Below are 25,823 nucleotides of genomic sequence, written 5' to 3' on the forward strand. Positions count from 1 at the left end.
AAAGATATGCGTTAAGTTCGGGGGTGCGTTCATTATGCGGGGTAAAATTATGAGTGATTCTTTTTTTTCCGCGGACACCTCTAAAAAAGTCAGTTTCGCCCAAAATGCGAACCATCGATTGCGATAGCAAATGTGTAGACAGCTACACGAAGTAAGGATAGTAGTTTTATCGGCCGTATAAACTTGCAGACATTCGTTTCCACGCAAACTGAGCGGCGAGAACGCAGTACGCACATAAATATCAGCCGACATCGACTCAGCCCCCGATGCAGATCGTTTTGAAGGTGGGGCGCGCCGCGGCCGCGCAATGCGCCGTTGCTGCCGGAGCAAAACGCCGCGCACTTCCCCGGCGCCATGCGCGCGACGGAAGACGGCGTGTTTTCTTCCCGCTTTCCTCCCTTGTACGAGGGAGATTGAGACGCAGAACGAGCCGCGATCGTCGGCGCCCCTCGGACGCGGTTGTGCAGTACGTAGTTGCTGCTAGAGTAAAACGCCGTCGTCGGGCCTTCCGTCCTCTCCCCACCCCCCAACCCTGGGGTCTTTTGCGCGACGAAAGACGGCGCGCGAGATTGAATCGCTAAGGTCCCTCTATAATTATTGAGGGACTTTAGGCCGCGATCGTCGGCTTCCCTGGCGCGCTTTCACTCGCACCTGCACCATGCGGCGCACGGCGACGACGACGGCAAAAATGCGCCTGGAGCGTCCACATAATTGCTATCGCAATAAAAGTTGGATGCACGGTACAATTCGGCGTCCAACACAGCGTCGGACACAATCGCACCCGCGGAACGCCATATCAGACGCCGAATCGTACCGTGTGTCTCCTACTTCACGGCACCAAGTTCAGGGTGCGATCATTATGCGAGAAAAAGAAGAAAAAAGCACTTCCTGATTGGAAAATCGGGGGCCGCGTTCATTACGCGAGTGCGTTCATAATGCGAGTAAATGCCGCAGGCAGTACTACTACTTAGCAAAGAACCCTACTTCCCCCAGAAGGCAATGTTAGTGGAACCATAAAACACAATCATCAGCTAACAGTTGCCATAAGATGCTTGCATCTGTGAACCAGGGTCTTTGTGAGAGGCCTTCAGATATTCATAGATCTTCAGTCTTCACGCAAACCTCCGGGTGCACAAAAAACGCAAGTTGGGCGTGAGGCTTTGGTAAGTAAAGATGTTAAGGTGCGCTGTTTCTAATACTCCCTACTGTTGTATTCTTAGCCTCAAAATTCAACTAGTGATGCAGTTGCCCCTTATGCTTGGGCTCGCATCGTTGTGATCTAGTGTCGTCTTGCAAATGGTTGAATAAAAGGAACGAAAGGCTTCGGCAGTGCACATAATAAAGTGCACCTCAGAGCTATGATTGTAGCAAACAGAAGTGCGATGGACGTTCAGACGAGAAGTATTCGAGAAAAAAGTATCAGTTTCGCCTTAAAAGCGAAGCATCGATTGCGATAGCAAATTAGTGGACAGCTGGCTGTATGAAGTAAGGATGGTAGTTTTATCGGCCATATAAAATTGTGAACATGAGCATATTAAATAAATTAAGAAGCGTGGTATCGCGCGCGCCCAAGCAAACATGAACACATCTCACTCCATGACTGCGGAAACTCGCTGTCAATACGCTGCAGTGAGGAAACGCGGCAGCAGCAGCGAGCGAATTGACCTTCGTGCAGCCGCTCGCATAAACGAGCATTCTATGCCTGTCGCAGATGGCTTTCATGATACAGCGGACCGCCGGCCGCCCGGCGTAGAACGCGCCCTCTACCTCCTTACCCTCCCCACGAAGCCTTGCGTACAACGGAAAGCGGCACGCTTACTCCCCGCTTTCTAGAGCGATTCTACCGCTTCCGTCCGTTGCGTGCGCGATCGCCGACCCTCGCACGCTTTCACTGGCACACGCAGCATACGGCGTGCGTCGACGATTTTATCGCCCTTGGACTTTATACGGAACCTCGCGGCGACGCCGACGGCAGATGCCAAATGCAACACCACTCAGAACTTCTGACTGGTGTTCTGACAAGCCACTTCTGCAACACCAGTCAGAACGTTGCCTATGCGCGTATGTTACTCGGCGCTTGGGACACGGCCACTAATCAATCGATTATGGGTATTGTCGTTTCAGTATGCGATATAGCTGGGTGCCGCTACACCCGTATACAAGTGCCAAAGCTTTTGACTTCGGGGTGGAGGACGCAAGACGGACTCTTTCCGCAGACGAAGAAGAAACGAAACACTTTATACAATATTTACAGATTGTGAATTATAGCATACATGTAGCTGTAAGAGCGCAACAGACCGACTGGGCGGCTGGAAGCGACCCTCTCTCTTCACAATGGGCCATTTGTCCCTTTGGCGACTCCAATTGTCGGCAGGAACCCGGCGGGGCGGGTGATGACGTCACCCGCGTCGAATTCTTGATTCGTCGCGGAGAAGTGGGAGCTCTCGTCGCCTCGATGATAGGCACGTAGTATGGCAGCTCCCGTAGCCTTGATTAGACCCTACCGCGATGATAAGCACGTGGTATGGCACAATATGCGCCTGGTGTGACCATATAATTGCTATCGCAATAAAAATTTAATATTAAAAGTTAGACATGATTTTTTTTTTAATTTTTAGCTGGAGCTGTATAAGCAATGAGACAATTTTATAACAGGCACTGCATTCTAACAATGTTGCGAACCACTTAATTGTCATTTGATTTAACCTCTGGTAGCCACTCATAAAACCTTATGTATTCCTTTCCGCTGGAGTCCACCTTCAAGTATAGTAGCAACGTGCAGACTCTAGTTCTGCTGTTCGACACGGAAAGCAAAAACAGAAATCGATGACACTGAATAGTCTTGTCATATCTGAATAACTGCACATTTGGACATTGACGGAATTTATCTGCTCTGATGCCAATAATACAGTTAAATACAACCAGAAGCTATGATCTTAATGTGAAAGCATTATGAGAGACTTGCAGTTGGCTGGGAATAACGAGTTTTTGAGATAACTATGCTGATGAGTCCCTTGGGTAGTAGTGGGTCTAGTTATGGGAACCCAGTTTTTGCCTTACTAACTGCTACTTTCTCAAGTTTTGCACACATCGTAGCGCCTTCCCGAAAGAAACAATTCTGGCTATATTGCTGCCCCCTGCTGGAGAATGCTCATACACATTTCAAGATTAAAGCACTATTATTGCACTGTCGACGTTTCTCTGTCACCATTCAGCTTCACCAAGGCCTACACATTGATAGTGTAAGGAAAGGGCAGTTCAGTGGGGGCTGAAAATGGCTCACTGACATGGCTGTTGCAATGCCACACACTGTCGATAGTATCATTGCCGTAATAACAGGAATTCTTAAATTTTAAGCAATAGGGAAGAAATAACGTTAACATGTTTGTTTTAAAATATTTATCGTTCAGGAGACGGAAGGACCGTATTGCACGACTATGATTACAAGGTAATTAGAACACTCACAGTTGCATTAAAAGGCCTTCGTAAACACGAGTTCAAAGTCATGCTGACAACAACATGCTGGGTTTTACTGTGGCTCAGTCAGATGTAATTTTCTGCCTTCAGATAATCATGTGTAAAAATTCTTGCATTGCTACCATGTAGTTCTGTGCAGCAAGCCCATGGCTACCTCCACAAAAACGACGACGACTCGGATGGTGCTGTTGGTGGCTTTTAAATATAGCACATTTCGTTTTCTTCTTCTTCGTGCCTCGCAATACATTTTTAGGTACTGGAATGGTCCATGAACGATATCCTGTGTGACGTGTTTTAGCAATGGTAAACTTTCGTTTTTGCTGGGACTAAGCCCACATTGCATCATGAACGCGGCGTGTCATCTGGCCCTGGAGAGACGACGGCTCCCTATGCAGTCATCACAGGAAGCCATCACTCCGCCCACGGTCGGAACACTGATGAAAAAAAGGTAAAAGTTTGCGGCGCGCCACGCGGGAAACGTGTCCACGTGCATATGAGCGCGTGCGAAGCCAGTTAGACCAGTCGTCATTTTGTCAGGTGATCATTTCGAACACCATGGCCGATTTCTACGAGAAGCTCGCAGCCCATGTTGATAGAATCAGAACTCCTGGTTATTCGGAGAGGATTTATAGGGATGAGTGCGTCTTTTCATTCGACACACCGGTAAGTTCTCGATTAAGTTTCATCCGCGCAGCTGTATCAAAGCCACCTAGCAAAAAAAAAAAAAAAAAAAGAGGAAAGAAAAAAAAAATCTGAGGCGTTGGTTGTACGCGCGGGCAAGGTTCTGGCTGCTGGTGTATAAGTCGTGGGCCGCTTTCCTTGCTGCGACAATTCTCGTTGCGACGTCAGAATAGATTTTTTTACAGGTACTGCTCCAAGAAGGCACATATGTAACCCAAGGGGTAGCGGGGGAATCAAAGGTGGAAGCCAAGCGGCCCGTGGGTTGGGGCCGCGGAGGCCGAAGCGTGCCAGGGGGCATTCGCATAAAAAATTGGCTGTCCGCGATAGCGGACAGCCGATCTTATTCAGCCCTGGCACGCGCAGAACCCACGTACCAGTCCGGGTTCTAGCTTTGAGGTCCCCGTTGCCGCTTTGGTGTCCTGGAGGCGCCGCCAATAATGCGAAATAATAACACATTGTTACAACTAGAAAAAATAAACACGATTGAATAAATATAATTACGCCCAGCCGCTAATTTGTGAGGCTATAGGGTCAGCTACCGCGCTCCACGACTTCTGCAACACCAGTCAGAACTTTGCCTACGCTCGTATATTACTCGGGGCTTGGGACACGGCTGCTACCTTGAGCCAATCAATCGATTATGGGTATTGTCATTTCAGTATGCGATATATCTGGGTGCTGCTACGCCCGTATACAACTGCCAAGGCTTTTGAAAATCGGTCATGGTTGAATACCGCTGTGACATGCACTTGTATGCATAATGGTTTACAATCCACGCTGCTGGTTGGCTTGTGAAGCTGTGGTATCACTTGATCCGATAAACCATATCTGACGTAGCCTTGAACTTGTTCCTGCCGAGCCCTAGCACGACGCCGTTGCTGTTCCCGTCGCCGCTTATCGTGTTCACGCTGCAGCTTTTCGGGAGTCCTATATGTGGCCTTTCCATAGCGCTATCCACGGTTTAGGTGACGTTATAATAACACAAATGAAATCAGTTGCTAGGCGGGTTCTTCTTTTACATACGAAAGTGCAGTTTACGTCACGCTCTGCTTCGCATGCTACAGTTGCCGCTCCCCGGCAACTGTAGCTTATGCAACCATAATCTTTCCCGGTAAGCGCTGCGGCGAACGCTATGCGCGAAGGCTAGCTTTCTTGCTCTTTTTTTTTTTATATCCCCCGCACGGCCGGCGCCGCCGCTGAGGCAGGCGCCGTCTGGTGGCGCTGCAAGAAACCCAGTGGCACGCGCCTCCCACTGTGATTGGTTGAGTTTTTTGCCCACGGACACAACAAATTCATCGAAGGGTAGAGGTATACAGCTTGGCTGTAAAAGCGTGAGCTGCCGAAGTACATGCTAGACAGCTGATTCTAAAGCTTCAGCAATGTGCAGAGCCTCAATAGCACCCATGTTGAATAGCAGTGGGGTCATTTACACTTCGCTCAAAATAGCATAATAAATGTGCGTTTGGCCTCTTCAAGCAGTTTTAGCTTGTCCGGTATTCCAGGAAACACAAGCAGACTGCTCACTTTACCAGAGTTTTAGCTTGTCTGGTATTCCAGTAAATGCAGGTGACTGGGCACTTTACCAGATGAGCGGAGGCGCAAACATGACAGCGTGCACAGTGCAGCCACTTGGTGGCACAGAGCACAACCAGACACACACAGCGAATATTGCAGTAGCCTAGTGTAATCTACCTCGCTGCTCTGTAAGTTTTTGGCAGTGATGTAATCATGTTGCTGCCGAAAATTTACACCAGCAGTGAAGTAAATTTGTACTGCAATATTAGTTCTATGTTTGTCTGGTTAACTTATGTGCCACCTGCACTGTTGCAGACCATCACGTTTGTAGCTCTGCTCATCCGGTAAAACGCCCATTCCACTGGCATTTACTGGAATACCAGACAGTCTAAAACTCCCTGATGTGTCTATCAAGGGTATAGAGACTTGGGGATGTTGGTAGTTCATGTTTAAAATAGGAACAGTGTGAGAGACAGGCACAAACTAAGAAAGACATACACCACACTGTGTGTCTTTCTTCATTTGTCCCTGTCTCTGGCACTGTTCTTACTCTAATCCCCAATATGATCAATGAGGAGAAAAATCTCTTTCAAGGCAATGGTGAATGCATAAGTGGAAAGAGGAGGGAGATGCAGCGACATACATTTGTTTTTCATCTCCCACAGTTAATTTTACCACCTATGCAAGGTATGTCCTCGATAAGGTTGATGCAATGGATATTTTGAAGCATTATTCTGCAGTTTAAAGTCTTACTCACGCTGTTTGCCCTGTGTCCTTTTATATGCATAACAATTATGCAGTGTTGCTTGTTGTCTCATGGATGCAGTGGCTGGAGGTGCATAAGTGGTTTGGCAGTATGTCACGAGTCCTGCTGAATTTAGGTTCATAGCTATACTGAAATATGATACTTTACTTATCTAACGCACAAATGCTTAGGGACTCTTAACAGAAGTGATTCTCTACCATATAATTTCTTTATTTCAGAAGTCTAAAGGAGGACTTTACATTTGCCTTAACACATTTCTTGGATTTGGGCAGAAACATGTCAAGTGGCACTACACAAAGACTGGAAATGCCGTCTATCTTCATTTGAAGACCATGAAAGTTGAGGTGTGTGCACTGCTTACATTGTTTATATTATTTTTAAACTAAAAAATGTATCTGCATAAACAGTACATGATCTTACTAAGAATGGAAACTGATATCTGTTGAATGCAGGCATTGCTTCCTGCTAATGAACTCCTGAAATAATATTTTAGCTGTTTTCAGCCTGATGCCAGCTTTTGGTTTTGTTGAGAGTATGGACACAACACTGCAAGCGAGTAAAACCTTTTTCTAGTGTACAGTCACATAAAAAAATTATTTTCAGAATAAACATATGCTGCTTTCATGAAATATGTACTAGAACATATCTGCTGACAATGCTTTTCCTCACGAAGCTGCTTCACGGAATCTTTCAATACACCAAGCATATATAGGCAGTATGTATTAGCATCCTTACTCTGTATTCTTGGCACATTATAAGCTTCGTGCTTCACTTCATCATCATCATCACTGGTGCACAAAGGTGAAGTCAATTGACTTAGTTTTGTATGTATACTGGCAGAAAACCGCTTGTGTCATAATATTGTTGAGACATGGCGCAAATCATGTCTTGAGCTTTGAGGTTATAATTGCTTATTGTTTGATTGCTAAATATAAATTTCTGTGTTTAATGAACAGATTTCTTCGATATGAAAACACACATTAAGGTTGTACCTGAATTCAGCTGCTATTTGTTTATGCTCAAGGCTTCATGGCATTAAAGAATAAGGGCGTTCACTATACATTAAAGCAGTGAAGAAAACATAAGCATAATTAAAAGCTCATTGACTGTTTTATGAAAGTGTTTTGCAAGAGTATTTATAATATCAATTCATGGCACCTGCTATTTTTTGGCTGTAACAAACAGAGAATCCAGGCATTACATATTAGATCTTGTCAATGATAAGGGATGAGAATATAATAAAATGAGTATATGCAGTATTGGTACACTACTGGCGCAAATGCCCACTGTACGACTATGCCTACTGTACCAATACCGTAATTCAGCACCAGCACAGTAGGTAGTACTGAAGATGTAACGCTGAAATGAAGTTGGTAGGCTATGACAATTGTGTAAACAATACATAATAATAATGAATCTTAAGAACACTTTCTAATGGTGGTATAGCTTCTGTACACACTCGGTGCATGTAGAAATGTAGGATGTTGTTTGAAGATGGTCCCAAGAAAAAGAAATGTCACTAGCTTGCTATTCTATAAAAAATAAGAAATTATTTATTGTGGTGTGAAATTATCACTACAGATAGCGTCTGATTAATCACTGCATCACTAATGGTGCAGTTAACTGGTTACCATCACAGGTGCAACTTGAAATATTGCTTTAGTTATACATGAACACTTGGTCTATCCTCGACTTTATTTATATTGCTAACCACTAAACTATATTTTAGTACATCATAGCATGCAACATTGTTGAAGTTTTGTACTTTTTTAATCCTGACACATTATGGCCCACAGATACAAGACAAGGCTTCTTCGGACCAGGGCAAGAAATATGAATACGAGCACTACAGTTCACTTGTTATACTTCCAGACTTTGACGAAATTCCTGTGCCTGACTCAGACCTCCCAGAAAAGGTATGCTGTGCCACAATACTTGATTGAATACCATTCAAACAAAAGTGTTACAAGATCGACAAGCTTATATACAACAAGCCCTGCTGACAGCATACCCTGGTATTGTGGTATGCTTCATCTGACATAGATTTCAGTTGAGGTCCCTTAGACTAGTGCAAGTGATATATTGCTTTTGTTCCTGTTTCATACATGGTACATCAATGAGAAAGTGTCAGCTGAAGAGTGAAAGCCTGAACTTGCTGTCATATGTTTTCTTTCATTAGGTTCAACTTTCCATTGCACTTGTTCTTTCTTCTGACCTGGACACTGAGGACTATGACTATGAAGAATTGGTTAGAACAGTGAATGATGCACCTAAGCCAGTCTCAAAGTAAGCATTTGCCCTTGACGCATTACTTTGTGTTCATGTGACTATGGAATCTGTATCAGCATAAACTGAAATGTAAAGAAATAAATCCCTGACCAGGACGAATTTTTTCTCAACTGCGAAGCTTTCTTTCTGAGAACTGATCAAAATACTTGTTATACATAGTATTTACATGGAAGCGTGTTGTGGAATCGCCCTGTAGCCAATTTCTAAGCATGTAGTTGTCCCAAACATATTTTTTGAGTGAAATAAGCCACTGTTACCAAGGCAGGAGAACCTAGAGATGAAACAACTCATTGGAGTATTTTCAGAATTGTTCACATTTGAATTGGTGCTGATCATAGTACATCAGAGGGACACCATGGCAAACATCCAGCTAGTGATATGCACCTCAGAATCTCGGCTTTCTGTCTATGCCACAAGATTACTTTATCAAAGAGAATTGCAGGCACTGTTGAGCTCCGTATCCCCTTCAAGTACCAAGCATTTCTGTCCTTGAAATATTTTGTTTCACTACATTTCTTAAATCTTCAAGATCATGGAACGCATATTGCTGCAAAACAATTACCGTATACTTTTGAATTCATCAGTGAATTTTGTCAAGCTTACAGAAAGTTGACTCTATGCAAGAGCTCTACACATGAATGTCAGATACGAAAAATCAACTATTCCCATGTCTAGAATTGCTTAAAATGCACCTATACAGCCACTTGAAAAATATGCCTGATTTAAATCATCGTGAAAAAGACTGAGCCTGCTATATGACAACATATGCTGGCACCAAAAGCAAATACCGAGCCATCCAATTTCCAACCAGTTTCACTAAAACAGTGCTATACATATTCAAACTTTCAGTACAGGTTATCAGAAGTGTTTCATGATGTATGTAACTCATCAGAAATATTATTTTCATCAGTGCTTTTGCTTTTCATGCACTATCTTGCCATGCACAATTGTGCAAACAGCGCCTGAAGCAGATATGTTGGTAAGAGCAATTGAAGTCCTTGAAAAAAAAATTAAACTACTAGTACAAGCAACCTCTTACTTCTCTTACCTCCTCCCAAAAGAGTTTTTCTCATACTATTGCTCTCGTAATGCTAAAGCTGTAAACACCACAATCACATCAGAAGGCTGCCACTAGTGCATACGTCTCAAGCCACTATAAGGGGCTTGAGACGTAAAAATCAGAGAAACTGTGTTCCACTCCTAACAGCTGATAATACTATAGCTAATGAACAGAATGCATGAGGAAAAGGCAGCAATGGTTAATTTATGGCACTACTATTCAGAAATACAGGTGCCCTAGTAGCGATTGGTCAGTTGTCTATTCACCCCTCAGATGGTGCCACTATGTAGTGTGTACCAATTAACCCAAAACATGTGATGTTCTTTTTGACAGCAGAGGGCAGAGTTTATCCTAATATTTCTTGCTCTTGCTTTATGGCAGTATGTAGTTGGCGAGTGGTGCTTTACTTTTATGGCTTGGCTATGTGTTTTTTACATTCGACAGATACAGCAACACATTGACACAGTTAAACAATGGTGTAAAGGTGCCACGTTGGGGCTGGAGGTGCGAGAAGTGCTGTCTTGTTGAGAACCTGTGGCTGAACCTGACAGATGGCTCTATTCTCTGTGGTCCAAAGCGGTACAAGGACAGTGGAGGCTACAACCATGCACTTGAACACTTTCAGGAAACTGGCTACCCACTTGTGGTTAAGCTATGCACCATCACGTCAGATAGCGCTGGTGAGCTTGTATGATTACTCATTTTGTACTCTTGCCCTATGCGAATTTGATTCTTGTAGATTTTGATATCGGAAAGCTTCTCAAAGGTGATAGACGGACAAAGCACCGGACTCAAGTGCACTTGAAAATGATGTATAGCAGCATTCAATTAAGCCTCATTGAGTACAAACTACAGTCACTTGAGCATGCTCAAGAATGCTACATGACCAGGGCGATAGTAAAAGTTCCCTCAAGTGACTTGATTGTTTCACGTTTTCCTGCAGCTGTATATCTGCCACATGTCTCTGAAGTTATGCCTGGTAGACATAGCCCACATATGTCTTTATGTGCAGAACACTTCCCGATTGTATTGCTCTGTTAATCCCAGGTGTTCCCTTTTTGATGCTATAGAGAATTTTGGTAAATTTTCTTTGGCAAATAGCCCAATTATAGTCCATGTGCTGGATTACACGAAGAGGCACATACAGCACATATTGAAATTTATGAATTGTTGCCAGTAAGTTTACTAGCATATTAACTCGGGAACTAATGATGAGGATGGTATTGGTTTTGAGATGTGTGCTGTCAAATTTTCAGTGAAAATTCACTGCTGCTTCATTTACCTTATTTAACAATGCTCTTTTATGCATTGAAATATAAAAATTCCCCTGTATTTCATCTAGCACCTTGGGAATGAATACTTCAAAACTAGTGTCAATTTGTCGTGCAAGCAGTGTCTGCCTCTTCCCGTAATTCAGCTTGCAAGGACTACGGTTGTGCTATCCAGTACAAGTAATTAGAAAAAACTTGTATAGCTTATAAAAACACCTGGTATACGTATAGACTGAGTTTAGTTCATTTAAACGAAAAGTTAATGAACACTGCATGTAAAACTTTAGGAAGTGCACTGAAAGTGCAGGCAAATGTGATGGTTGCCCAAAGAGTACCAATGCTGGTTGAAACAGACAACCAATCATCTATATATATTGTCGCGAGAGGAAAAGGCAGCAGTCAGTTCCAAGCGAACGGCTATTTACTGTTCGTTTCTGCAGCAGCTACCACACACACTTCTTCATCCTCGGCTTCCAGCATTACTAGCGCCTGCCAATATCTGTAAATGTGGTGTTTGCAACCTCAAAGGAAACCATGTTTGAACACAAATGAACAGTGAGTTTCTGACAAAAAGTTCTCGTCGTTTTGATTTTAAGCATGGCAGCACCATTACCCTGGAGCTCAAGAAAGATGCCAAAGTGCTTGACTCGTGAATAATTCTTGATGTACAAGAATTGGGGCCTCAAACAGTGTGGTCAAAGTAAATTTACTAATTCATCATCTTTCTTTCCCTCTTCATTTTTTTGTTGGTTAATTATGTTTTTAAGCATATGCGACCTGTCAAGTGCTGCTAATTGTTTTCACTGCTTTCTCAGATGTCTACTCATATGATGAAAACAGCATGGTAATAGATGGCAATCTGTCCAAACACCTTGAACATTTTGGTATTGAGATTGCCAATATGCGAACGGTGAGTCATCTGTTTGTACAGTTCCTGGTTGCTCTAGAGGTTGTGCATGCTGAAATCATGGCGGATGTGAACACTGTGGCAGTTTGATTTTAATGGAAGCCAGTGGCAAGGATTGTTTGCATGCAGTCAGAGATGTGGTTGCAGAATGAGACGCTTTAATCTGGCATTGAAATGCAGACAGACAAGACAACACATGAACTGAAGGATGAAATGACACAGCAGTCAGGAGAGTGGGCGGTAATCCAGGAAACTGGCCACAACCTGGAACGCCTGTATGGACCCGGCTACACGGGCCTAGAAAACCTTGGCAACTCCTGCTACATGAATGCCGTAATGCAGGTCGTCATGAGCATCCCAGACTTCAAGCAGAAGTGAGTACTGAACTGTTTATTCTGAGGCTACTTGTAACATTACTATCATTTCAGACATGACAAATAGTGTGTGGCAGCATGATCAAACACCAAAATAAACAGACTCGGCCTTCCTACCTGGCACTGTCATACTTTGCCTTTGGGCTCATCACTCACGTATTGAGGTCTAGCAAAGCATTTCTATGTAGGAAAAGTTGTCACAAAATCGTTTCCATTTAGTATACTGGTACATTTCAGCATCTACTTAGGCCCTCATATCATAAACAAATTTTCACAGCCAATATCAATGCAAGCCATATGTAGAGAACTGAATCCATGTATAACTTTAAGATTTCTTAGTTTTGTTTGTTTGTGCAGTTCCTGCAGTGCACAGAAAGCGTTGGCATAAATGAAAAAGGCATGCCTTAGCTATCCTTATGTGGTAGCTGACCGAAAAGAGAAAATGAGAAGACACAATGAATGTGGCTTGTGCAAGCACGTGCATATTTTATGGGCATTTTCTAAATTGGTACATAGCTTGTTTACCACCAGTGCTAGCTGAAAAAGTCAGAAAGAACATTTTATATATATATATATATATATATATATATATTATATGGCGATATTATGTTCCCTTTATTTGCGAGATTCCCAAGATGGCTTAGATTTTTACAGTGCATATGCTTGAGGCTAATTATCATTCTTTAACCATGACGAAGGATTACATTGCACTTCAGTGTAAAGTAATATTCTGCACAGCAACATTTGCTAAGAAAAATTGCCTGGATATGAAAACATGATACAAAATTTGTGATGTCTCACTAATACTATCATAGCTGGTACTTGTGTGGGAAAAACAAGAGAAAAAAATTTGCCTACATTATCTTCACCAGTAATTCTTTTTCTTCCACAAAAGAAATATAGACAGAATTTTGAAATAATATTCTGTAATTTATTTGTTTTAGCATTTCTCCTCAGTTTTCCTTTAAGCTGCAACCTTGACTGGGTTCATGTTGAGGTTTCTCTCGTGGAGTGGCTGCAAACAAACACTCCAGCAATTCCATTGGCTTTTGCTCTGGTTAGAGAACACAGGGAGATAGCAGGAGAGGCCTTTGTCCTGCAGTGAACATAAAACAGGCTGATGATGATGATGAGAGAACACAGGAAATATTCTTGGCTGTCTTTGTTCAGCACAATCAAGGAGCTTCTTCTAAGCAAGATAAGTACGTTACAGTACAGTGCAGCAAATACAAAGGGATACCTAAAAACAACAATTGTTTTTGGTTAATTTGCATATTTCTTCAGACATTTCAAAACCTTAATGCCCTCTCTCAGGGAATAAATGGACCTGCCCCACCACTTTAGCCATTGTTCGAAACTCTTGAACAATGGCTCATGGCACTCGACCAGTAACGTCCATCATTTTGTTCACCTCCTCCACATATTTAACATGCTTTCCTTTAAGCTCTTGCTACAGTCTTGAAGATAAGAAGTTGCAAGGAGCAAGATATGGGGAGTAGAGAGGATTCCATTTTTGTCACAAAGGGCTGCACACTCAGTGCTGTGTGGGCTGGAGCTATGTCGTGGTGCACAAGCCACTTGCCTGAGTTCCACAGCTCGTAGCACTTTCCTCTAACTGCATGATTCAACTACATTGATGACATCCATGTAAATACACTAGTTGACTATCTGACCTTATGGTTCAAGTATATAATCAGTTCGCTGATATAAAAAAAATTCTGAGAAAGAACAAAACATGATGTGCCAACATTGTTCTTTGACATCAGCCATCACAACACAGACACATAAAGGAACAGAGGCTTGGAAGAAAGCAATGGCATCAAGAGATTAAGCTTTACAGAAGGACTGTGTCACTTACCCCTCCTGCTTCAGCAAAAGAATTCTCCTTACTTTTGGGTACCCCTTCGAATTTCTATAAACCACAATGTCACATGGTTAACCCATTGCCTACCAAAGCCAGCAAATTGCTGGGCCTAACAACAGGGGCCCAAAATTGCCAAAGCTGATGAATCACCAGACTGGAGGCTGGATGGGTTTTAAACATTATTCATCGATGACGGGATGGGCAATATACACTATACTTGATTAAAATGCTGTCAATAGATGGCACTACTTGTCCCCTACAGCGGAGGTTAGATTTTTAAAATTCTTAGTACTTAGTATTTAGTGCTAGTTTGTGTAGTGCCCGTAAGCGGCAAACATAATCGGTACATAAGGCACTGCAGTGCACATCATATTTGGTAGCCAATGGGTTAACCCTAGATGTAACGAACACGGACATATTGAATTACCAGATATAATAAGGTAATATAAACCTTGATAATATTTTAGCCAATATCAGAACGTATGCTTTCTAAAAAAAAAATCTGATGTAACTATAAAGTGTTTTTCTGTCTGATGTGGCTTCATTATAATAATGAGGTTAAACTTTATTTATTTAGATGAACTTAGCAGATGTGCCAGCATTCAGTCACATAAGCCAGAAGACCTTTCATTAGGTATATTGTGCTACATACATGTTACACAGAAAAAGAATAGATGCAACATAAGGTATAAAGGTGCGTACGATTACACTTTTGTTGCTTTCATCTGTGTTATCCATTCTTCTTTCTGTGTAACACATAGCACAAAACAAATATAAATGTTCAATTTACGGTATTAAAAGCAGAAGACCTGCATAAACACTTGAGCACCGTGCTAAGTAAAAGCCCTGCAGTTTATTAGTTTGCTTACACATTCATTCTCACTTTTGTCACAAACACCTTTGCTTGGAGTTACTCGCTTTTTTTGTGCAGATTCTCATTTAACGCTTAATTCTCATGGTTCATTTTGACTGCTGTGACATAGTTCGATAAGCTTGATAATCTTTGTTTGTTCACTGCTGCTTTCTTGTTCTCTCATTTCATCGTGTGAGTAGTGTCAGGAAGTTGTGCAAATTATAGCTGCATGTTGTGGGCCCTCCTTTAATGGTATGTTGCTCTTTCTTTAAATTTAGGTACTATGACAAAGCTGATCAGATTTTCGAACAAGCCCCACCAGATCCAGCTGAAGATTTCACTGTTCAAATGTGAGTGTTATATGCATAGGGCATCCAGCAGATCATCATATGTTAGCGTTAACAAGTGAACAAGGCCTGAGCACTGACACTTAGTCCAAGTTATTTATTAAACAGTTCATTATTTACTAGAACCAACTGTTGAAAAATCTTTTGTTGGTCACTGCTATGAACTGACCAGGAAAAAACTCAGTGCCCTTCCACTGTGTGAAGAAGGATGACCAGCGAAGCTGTGTATGTGGACCCCTTAATGGCAAACTGCCGCGGGTCGGCCCGGCATTGCACTAACTTCGGGATTGGTCCACGTATGGGAACTGCTTAATGCCTGCTTCACCTCTGCCCCGAAATGACCTGGTATTGTACTATCTTCGGAATCCGCCCACATATGGGGAGTGCTTAATGCCTGCATCACCTCTGCCGCGGGTCGGTTCGGCATTGCACTATCTTCGGGATTTTTTCTACATGCGGACACGTTAGTGGGGAAAGTAGCCCTTAACAGCTGCACTGTAAAAGCTGTTTTAATGTGGGCACCCTATGAGTGTGTCTGATTGTAAACATGTAGTGAGTGAAACACCTCCATATAGAGAATTATTACATATATGGAAGAACCCAATGACTTTTGTCAAGTCAGTTACTGACATGAATGACATTTTCAACATCTCATTTTAGAGGAAATAGCCTTCTTTGGCATGTGCTCATTTTGCTCGGTGGTTTGAACTTTCATCAGCGATACAAAGGTAGCAGTGCAAAGGGCACATGCTCTTGCGCAGTCTAGTTGCTGGCTGTGTTTGCCATCAAGCACAAATATTACAGCTACTTGAGGCACACACGTTGTCACGCGAGAGCTTTGGGATGTCTGATGGTTTAGATGATGTGGTGGGGCACTCGTAAAGGACAACCCTTTTTTTCTCCTGCCGCCCTCTACAACTGTGGCGGCTGCAGGAGAGGAAGGATGGCAGTTGCCTTCCATGTCAGGGCTCACGCCACTGGAGACAATGTGCATACAACGAATTGACTTCTACGTACAGTCCCCTATACTAGTTACAAATGTGCTGGTTATCAGTTCTGTTCATGATCTTATGAAGTGAAACAATATTTTCACTGCAACAAATCTACACCTTAAAGCACACCCTTCCTTTAATGATGCAAATGGCTTTCTGGAACTATTCCATTATTCACTTCCACCAGCTGACAGTTATCGTAGGTGGTATCTGCACAATATTTTTGCTTTAAGTGAAGGTCTTTGACCTCAAAACCTTGAAAAATTTATGACCAGCCTCAGAGCAGCCTAAATAGTTTACAGAAATAGTTTTGTGTGGGCCAGTTGCATCACTCTATGTAGCAGCATTGCATATGGAAGAGCAAGTGAGAGTGAACAACGTCCCAATCTTCTGCTCCTATGTGTTCACCTTAAGTGTCATGATTTACCCATATACTTTCCGGGAAACAAAACCAAATCTTCTGTCCTTGTCAAAAGTTGCGCTGTTAGAATCATGCCAGACACGTATATTTGCCCAATCTTTGAAGTTACCAAGTCAAATATAGTTTTACTTCCTGGACATGCCACTGCTGCAGCTATTTCTGCTTTACGAAACTAAGTTCGCTTTTTTTTAGTTTAACTTGGGTACTTTTTATTGCCATATAGTTTACATGCAATGTTCATTTAGGTCACATTCTGTGGCCAATTTGGTATTACCTATATAGTGATGTTGCTAAGCAATTTTTACACCACCCACCTAAAATAGACCCCTTTTCTTTGTTTTTATGTAGTAGGGAGAAATTAACAGCATGTAAAACTTCATTGTGTCTGATACTTACACTGAACATATTGTCTGTCTTTGTTCTTTCCTCATCTTAGGACGAAGTTAGCAGTAGGCATTCTTTCTGGCAACTATTCCAAGAAGCCTAATCAGAGTGACACCTCCTTAAAGGACACTATGGTATGTTCAACAGACAAACCTTCCAACTTGTTTTGCCAACAATCATTTCAAACATTTATTTAAGTGGGTAACATTGCTTTCCAATTAGTGAGCAGGTGTACTTAAACTGCTGCACGGAAAATGCTCTCATGATGTCTCACCACAGTTTAGGCGACGTCACCAAAACTGGCATGAGCCCTCATGAGAGCACTTTGAGAGCAGTTTTAGAGTGCTCCTGTTTGTCCACTGGAATGCTCAATAAGAGAGCCCAGTCCAAAAACATAACACGCAAGAAGGAATGCGATTATAAGTGCTCAGTTGCAGATGTTCACTGTTAGAGGGAAATGCAGATAACATATTGGGTGCTCCTGGGAAGGCTTTAAATTCTATAGATCAGTGCAGTAGATACAAATTTATTTCTTTAGCTACATCACCTTGGAGCCAGTGGACATATGTTATGCAATAACGTGTTGTTGAAATCAGCTAATTCGCATTAACATGAGTTGTAAACAAATTAATCATATACTGCTGTGTTCTTAAGACTGTGTCTTGAAGCACTTGATACAAATCAATCATATTATACTGCTGTGTTCATAAGACTGTGTCTTGAAGCACTTGATAAGCCTTTTTCAATGCCTCCACAGAAAATTGCAACATATATCTTGGGACATGCCCACAGCCCAACCAAGTGTTCAAAGTTCTTCGTCTCAAAAATACAATTGCATTCGAGAGAGGAAGCCAACTTTAGTGCTAGCAATATTTAGACATGGTATTTGCTTTCATAATTCTTGTGAAATATGCATCTAAAGCCATCTATGTTGTTAAACTCCTCAGGAGGTACGTGGAATCAGGCCGCAAATGTTCAAAGCTGCAGTGAGCAAGAACCACACAGAGTTTTCGACGAGACGACAGCAAGACGCCCAGGAGTTTTTCCTGCACTTGCTGGAACTTGTCGAGGTGAGGCACCTCTGCTGTCATCTGTGTTTTGTTTTTGTTGTTCAGCTGTGTGTTTGTCTTCAGCTCTGTCATTTGTGCAGGCATGAACTTTCACTCTCGTACCTTCAAAGGAGCTTTGAGACACCTTTTTTTTTAACCAACATGTTGTAATGAGTGTGGTGCCTTTCGAGAAAATTACATCTCAAACTTTTTACAGGGGCTTAATATGAACAGAGGTGTAATGAGTGCAGTGTTTACTTTCCTTTTTCCCCTAAAACTCATCGGTTCCTCTTTGCAGAGGAAGCACCAATAGCAATACCCTACTCTTCTTTTTCTTGTTTTCATGATGCACATACAGTAACCCTTTTAATCTAGCTTTTGAAAGAGGTGCCGCAGGGTAACAGGGGAGTAGTGACTGGACAGGAATGATGCATTAACTGCCACTTTCCCATTTTCGAGAAATTCTGCAAGGGCGTGAATGAATGTGCCCAAAGGATGGTGTCTATGGGCTGTCACACTCCACGTAACATCATTTGTGACATTGCCTAAAACAGAAAGAGAGCAGTGTTTTGAAAGTTGGAGAGAGAAAAGCAGTCCTTTATACCAGATTATACAGGATGTTCCAGCTAACCTTAGGCAACCTGTTCAATGAAAAAAAAAAAAAAAGAAATATGGTACATGATACGATTTTAAGATCTATGGTGTTTGATCGTCCGACGTCAGATGAACAACACCATAGGTCTTAAAATCGTATTATGTGCCATGTTTCTTTTTTTTTTTTCATTGAACAGGTTGCCTAAGGTTAGCTGGAACATCCTGTATAATCTGGTATAAAAGACTGCTTTGTTTGTCAGACAACCAAACACCATAGGTCTTATAATGTTATCTTGCACCATGTTTTCTTAATCTTTTTTTCATTGAACAGCTTGGCTAATGTTAGCTGAGACACATGATATAATTCCTGCTGCATACAGTGGAATAATATTTGGCTCACATGTTCACGGTAGCACCATGCACCGATTATGAACATTTTATCATGCTCAAAAAGTGTTTCAATGACCCTTCAGGTACATTGATGCTGTTACAGGAAAAACAAGCTTTGAGGGAGAACTAAAAAAATTGTGCACTTTGCAGAAAAACAGTCGCAACGAAATGGACCCTTCGAACTGCTTCAAGTTTGAAGTGGAAGAGCGTGTGGAGTGCACTGCATCAGGGAAAGTGCGCTACACACATTGTGTTGACTGGTGCCTCGCTCTGCCAGTGCCTCTGGAGAGGGCCATTAACCAAAGTGAGCTCCATGTCTTTCATGGTATAAAGCGTAGTACTCAAGTTACACCTGTTCCTTATTCCATAGAGCAAGTAATTTCTAGAAATGTGTAAAGACTAGCTTTTTCTTATGCTGCATTGTGCATAACATGCACATACATAGCATGGCTGAGCATCAAAATGAAAAACTCGTGTTTGTATTGTCTTGGAAACATATTTCTGAGAAAGAGAGAGAGAGGAAAACGTTTGATTTCTGTGACTAGATGTTGGGATGATGGTAAAAAGGCATAGCGAAATGGAGGTGAAAGTGCAACGTTGATGATATCTATACTCTTAATTGGGATTGTCGATTTTATCTGGTATGGTGAGCCCAAAGCTCTATTAATGCGGCCACATTAGCAGGTGTTGTGCCAAGCAGCCACTCCTAAAGTGTCTGGGCTCTTTTAAGCAGTGTCATAAGTATAGGCTGAAATGCCTGTTGACTATCTGGGTAATCCCATAGTATTCCCACATTGCTTGCATTTGGGAGAGCTGTCTTTTCTGGCTATGTAACACAGATTGTTTTGTGTGGGTAGACATCACGCGAGTTTAATTTGATGAAATTCTTGTCTGGTTTTATGCATCCAAGTGTCGGCTTTGCCATTATCTTGGAGTTAGAATCCCAGAATCCGAATTGCTTTTAATCTTGAAATCGTTTTGTTCTCTACTTGGAGATGGATGGTTTATGGTAGTGGTTTGTTGCGTGACTTCTTTGGTTCACAACCATAACATTTCTCATTTTTCTAATGACATGGAAAGAGTGACTTGTTTGAGATGGGAGTGTATAACTTTGATGGCATGTTGAAGTCTGTGTTCAATGTTGCCTGAAGATCCAGTATGTGCCCAGAGTGTAATGTAGAGAGTAGGTGCTGTACCTTAGGTTTGGGTATATTTTGCAGCTATGAGGTGACACTATCCAAGGCCATGGACTGGTAATGTCAGGGTGCAAACTATATGCAAATTTCATCTTGAGGTGTCACTTTACGGCAGTGAAGCTGGTGCTCACGTGATGTCTAAAGTTTTGTTTAGAGCTCCCTCTCCCCTTTTTTGTGGTCATTCATTCTCCTCCTCTTTTCGGACTGCCATTTTGTGTTTTCATTGGTTTAGCAGTTGGCATCAGCGAACCAGAACTCAGATAATGAGAGCTGAGCTCGACAACAGTCCTTTACAGCATAGCAGAAGATTACCAGTGTTGACGAAGAGGTGGGGAACAGAGTTGCTGAACGAAGATGTGACATGGAAGAGTCATGCATCCGTGGGGCAGTTTGTATAAATATTTGAGCATTGTTGTTTTCGGTTATTTCTGCAGAGCATACATGCAGATATTTTTCTGTCCTAGTGTTGTAATTGGGGGCGCGGTTCATACGAGGACGCGGGTTATACACTGAAAAATATGTTATTTGTTGATGCCTCCCTGCATCATATGAGCACTGAGAGATGCCTACAGGCCATCAAAATCTGGAGGAGACCTTTAGCTGGCCCATCGGAGGCACTCCGCTTGCATTTCTTTTGCATAAGTATGATAGAAATTGTTTTTCTACAATACCTGCGTGTGTGCTTATAATGAATATATAACGAATGTATTTTCGTGCCCGATACGACTTGCGTTATAATGAGGTTCGACTGTACGTGGAAAGGGTGCAGTCACCAAGTGATGACCATCAGCATGGTCGCCACTTGTGTGTTCATGTGAGAACACAGGCTTATGGCTCTCAAATCTGATTGGTCTTGTTCCTAGTGCCTGTGAAGGTGATCTAGGACCATTTCTTCAGCGGTTTTGCCTGTACATGATAAGTCGGAAGCATTTTGGGTTGTTGGTTGGTTTGCTAGGAATCAGGGTTTGTATAACAAAGGCATGTTTTCAGCTGGCAGAATTTCGCGTATTTCCAATACTGTGTTCATATATTTGAATTGGTAAATATGGGGGTATCTACAAAAATGATCAATTTTTGCTGGCCGAGATTTATGGCACTGTGGACATCACTAATCGTGCTTTAATTGGAAATACCTAACCTAAATTTTGCTCACTTCAACTGATAAGATTTAACATGCCCAACTGCTTTTGCAAAACGGAGGTAAAGGCATGTCACCATAGTAAGAATCCCAAATCTATCCCCAACTCTCAGCTATGAATCTAAAAGATAAGGCATGAAATATCTTAGTGTTTCACATAGTTCTATCTTGCAACGCTTAGCAAAAAGGCATTGAGTGGAAACAAGGGAGATGCCAATGCACATTATAGCGCATTCGGAATGGTAAGCATCGATCAGGCTTAGTTTGCCAATTGCAGCTTATGTCTGTGAAAAATATTTAATTACGCTTACTGGCAATTAATCATTCCATAATTTTAATTGATTTCCACCGTTACCTATTTCTGACAACAAAATTAATCTCTTCACAAGTCTCCTAATTCCGTAATAAAAAATTGTCATCTCTAAAGCACCTGGTTTAAGTTAGACATGCCATAAGATGGACACGCAGCCAAGTGCATCTCCATCACGCACTGCAAGACAAAACTAAGTGGAAAATCGGTGCATTTGGAGGCAAACCTTGTGGATGGGTATTAAGAACTGATGAAAGCCATAGGAGCTCTGCAAAATCAATATGAAATATGATTTGGTGCCCTGATTCAGGTTCACAATGGCAAGATATGCCAAAAAGTTAATAATATTAAAACCTACATGGAAGTACTTTGTTATTAACTAATTGATTCTTTTACTACAGTGCAATCGATGGCTGTCTCTTAGGTAATCAACCTGAAGTTGTGTATCAACGTTAGCTACCACAGCTTATCTTTTTAAAATCTATTTTAAAGGGCCCCTCACCAGGCCCTACAGAAAATTTTGGTTATACACTGGAAGTTGTTACGTGTCCTCTAGGGAGTGTTCTGCCGCAAAAAAATTTCAAATCGGCTCAATAATAGCCGAGATAGAAATATTTCAGTGCCGTGAACCCATGATTTCAGCAGGTGGGCTCCACTGCGAAGCAAGACGCTCTCTCCAAGACGCTCTCTCCTAGCCTCCGCAAGCAAAATTCCTTCCCTGCATTCTTCCATACCTAACCTAGAGGATCGCATACGCATACGCCACAGGCCCCGTCTTCATTTTTTTTCTCCTCGCTTTTTTTTTTTTCGGCGCTATGTACTTCCGCTGACGGCGTCGCACACGAGCTATTGTCTCGTTCACGCAGCGCACGAGTTGGCGCGCTGTGCACGAGGAAACATGACTAGCACTATAATTCAGTGCTACACAAATACTGAGGCAGAACAAGCGGATTGCACAGCGTGATCACGCGTTGGAACACGGTAGAAAATGGAAGTTTCGGCACCAGTGCACGTGACCGCACGACTGCGAGAACAAGCAGACGATTAAGTGGAAGTACATCTCTCTTGCTTCGGTGGGAAGTAAAACAAAAACCACATAGGCATTTCGTTTGTGTGTTTTATTATTTCTCTAAACTTCAATTCGTCAATTCAAGCAACAGATCGCACAGATAATAGATGTTGTCTTGAATAATTCTCGAAGTCACGTGTCACCACGAGTGACGTCACAATGCGGACACCAGTACGTAGGCGCAGGCACACGAGTATGTCATTCTCCGGCTTGGAGCGCGGCGGCCGCGAGAAGGAAATATGGCGTTCGGTTTGAAATTTCAGATCTTTCTGCGGCGCGTAGCGATGTAATACTTTGCAGACACGATCGTTATCACGCAATTTATGCTCTGCACTTGTCAGCTCAACATGGCCAGACCTGGTGAGGGGCCCTTTAAAGAAGAAAGGCAGGCAATATACCAATTAACACTGAGCCAGAATGTCAATTCTGCTATAATTAATAATGTTGCCGTCTTGTTTGTGGTGTTGATTTTTCTCTCCTCTTTTTTTTTTTGTACATTAATGTACAGGTGACGTGGACCGACACAATTCCGTGATAACAGAACTCTTGAAGATGGGGGCAAAAATGCAAGTATTACCTTGGTTTTAGGCTCTAGTCGAAATCTAGATCTGTGCATGCGAGCATTGTTGCTGTTACAGGAGTTTAACTTAAGCATGTACCCGATTACATGTTTACATACACCCTGTTCTATTCAATGTGCAGCACGGGCGATGTAAGCATAAAGCCGAAGATCCCATTTAAAGCATGCCTGGAAGCCTTCAACACAGTTGAGGCTATAGATGACTTCTACAGTACAGCTGCCAACACGAAGGTGACTGCACGCAAGTGAGCACTCTGTCTTACATTTGGCGTGAGCGTCTTTTTCAACTTGAAATAAATTAAATGTATTCAATTATCAGTGGTCATTTGGTGATAGGCTGCTTTCAGACAAGCTCTAGAAAAGGGTTTCAACCAGTGTTTGCAGCAAGCTGGTCTTTGCTGACTGCGAAGGTTATTTGAGAGTGGAGGCAATCACATCTTTGAAGCTCATGTACACAGTTAAAGTGAAAAGTAAGTTTAGCTGTATTCGTGAATTACCCTTCTGTAACAGCAAAAGAGCCACTCTGACCATGAGAAGATTGTCTTCTTAGGTCTAGTTAACATTTTATTGGAAAAGATGGACTGCATAGCAGTGTATTCTAAATGAGCAAAAAACAATTTTGATAATTTAAAGAACGTTTGCTAAGGTGCAGTGGCGCTAGTATGAAAAAATAGTTTAAAATTTGTGATGTCCCAATCACATACTTGTGCTGGAGTTCAGTGTGAAACAAAGAAATAGAACTTTCACCTTCCCATTTCTTCTAATAATCAACCTACTACTGCAATATTAATTAAACTTGAGTTTTAAAATAACCTCAACCTAAACTTATTTAGCATTTGTCTTTGACCTCCCTTCTAATATGAAGTCATAATAATAAATGTGAGCTTACATTTTGTAGCTTTACAGCACGCAAGATTTTACCGTACATCCTTTAGATTTCTGACCAGTATCTCACCAAACATAGGGTCTGCTTAGCTTTTGGAAAGTTTCACCTTCACTAATTTCCTTATCTGCTTGTAGCCATTCCTCCAAAATTGCTTGCAGGCTCCTGCTATCATTATTCATGGCAACTTTTATAATTACGGGGCTTCAAGATATTGCTACACAGTGTTTATGACACTATACGATATGTCTACTTTGTTTCTGCAATGTTTTGACAACTGCATCATTTCAATTGCCCGTCAATTGTTGAAAACTCACTGTGCACAAGATATATGGCATATCCAAAAAACGGAGAATATCAGTGAATGTGGATGAGATATTACATTTTCACATTGTAAATGCGCTCATAGATGGACGTCAGGGTGGTGGATGGTAGCACAAGTGTGCAGTCATGTAGTGTATTCTTTTCTGTTATTTTTCTGATTGCTGTACATATTGCAATCATGATGCACATGAAGTAGTCATTTACTGTGGCTAATATACTTTTCAACAGTGGCAGAGTACACATTTCAGAATGCAATGAAACTCGCAAAAAAATTATTTTCAGCTTGTTCTGCTGGCATATGTTTTAACAATAATTAAGTTCCAAGAAATGTGTTAGAAGTAAGTTTTGGTACACAGAATTGATTTGCACCTACATAATACAGTTAAACCTCGATTTAACGGAGTCGGTAAAATCGGCGATTTGCTTCGTTATATCGAAATTTCGTTATATTGAAATTCGACCCTTTATGCTAATAAGTGCAGTCACTGATCGATATTTCTTAAGGGGCTGCAGAATTTCCGAATTATCGGGCAATCAAAAAATGCTAACTTATATATAATGTAATTCATTTTGATGAATCTGGAAGTCTGCGACGGAAGATACGGTTTCATGCCACGTCGACGATATTTTCACATCGGCGGTACGAATTAAGCGTAGCCAGCCACGCATTCGCGTGCACTCCGCCCCCGTGGCTGATAGCGTCGGCCACACCGGGACAACGCCATTATGAAATGCACCGGCAGCAGGGAGCGAATGTTTAGTCTGCCTCTCGCTCCAACCAGTCACCGAAACTCAAGCTTACGCAAGCTCCAATACCAAACGCGCGGGAAGACAGCTTACATGATGCCACGCCTTCTTGGCCCGCCCGCTTTTGCACACGCGGCAGATCACCTCTAAAGCAGGGTGCGCGGCTGCGTATGCGCTCAGCCGCGCTTACAGCCATGCGCAGCCACGGCCGAAATGCGCACTAAAAATTGAGACGTGCGCAAACTTACCCCTTCGCGTGCGCTTGATCGCGTTACCGCGAGCTCGCTCCCCATCTCCCTCTTTCCCTTTGCTCGCGTGGGAGCAATTACAAGCAGCCGCTTG

The 25,823-nt window shown here is 42.2% G+C and overlaps 1 protein-coding gene across 1 annotated transcript in view; it reads left to right on the plus strand.

Moving 5' to 3' along the window:
* The first annotated feature begins 2,955 nt into the window (after nucleotides 1-2,955).
* LOC126520851 (ubiquitin carboxyl-terminal hydrolase 5-like) overlaps nucleotides 2,956-25,823 on the plus strand; it is a 34,851-nt gene continuing 11,983 nt past the window's right edge. The window contains exons 1-13 of the mRNA XM_050169649.3: nucleotides 2,956-4,140; nucleotides 6,658-6,783; nucleotides 8,236-8,355; nucleotides 8,619-8,725; nucleotides 10,233-10,468; nucleotides 11,875-11,969; nucleotides 12,147-12,340; nucleotides 15,336-15,407; nucleotides 17,254-17,335; nucleotides 18,149-18,271; nucleotides 19,385-19,538; nucleotides 23,456-23,513; nucleotides 23,650-23,772. Of these exons, the coding sequence (XP_050025606.1) occupies nucleotides 4,033-4,140; nucleotides 6,658-6,783; nucleotides 8,236-8,355; nucleotides 8,619-8,725; nucleotides 10,233-10,468; nucleotides 11,875-11,969; nucleotides 12,147-12,340; nucleotides 15,336-15,407; nucleotides 17,254-17,335; nucleotides 18,149-18,271; nucleotides 19,385-19,538; nucleotides 23,456-23,513; nucleotides 23,650-23,772 (1,598 nt within the window). The 5' untranslated portion in view covers nucleotides 2,956-4,032. The remainder of the gene's footprint in view (nucleotides 4,141-6,657; nucleotides 6,784-8,235; nucleotides 8,356-8,618; nucleotides 8,726-10,232; nucleotides 10,469-11,874; nucleotides 11,970-12,146; nucleotides 12,341-15,335; nucleotides 15,408-17,253; nucleotides 17,336-18,148; nucleotides 18,272-19,384; nucleotides 19,539-23,455; nucleotides 23,514-23,649; nucleotides 23,773-25,823) is intronic.

This window comes from Dermacentor andersoni, chromosome 3 (assembly GCF_023375885.2).
Source record: "Dermacentor andersoni chromosome 3, qqDerAnde1_hic_scaffold, whole genome shotgun sequence".
Taxonomy (NCBI): Eukaryota; Metazoa; Arthropoda; class Arachnida; order Ixodida; family Ixodidae; genus Dermacentor; species Dermacentor andersoni.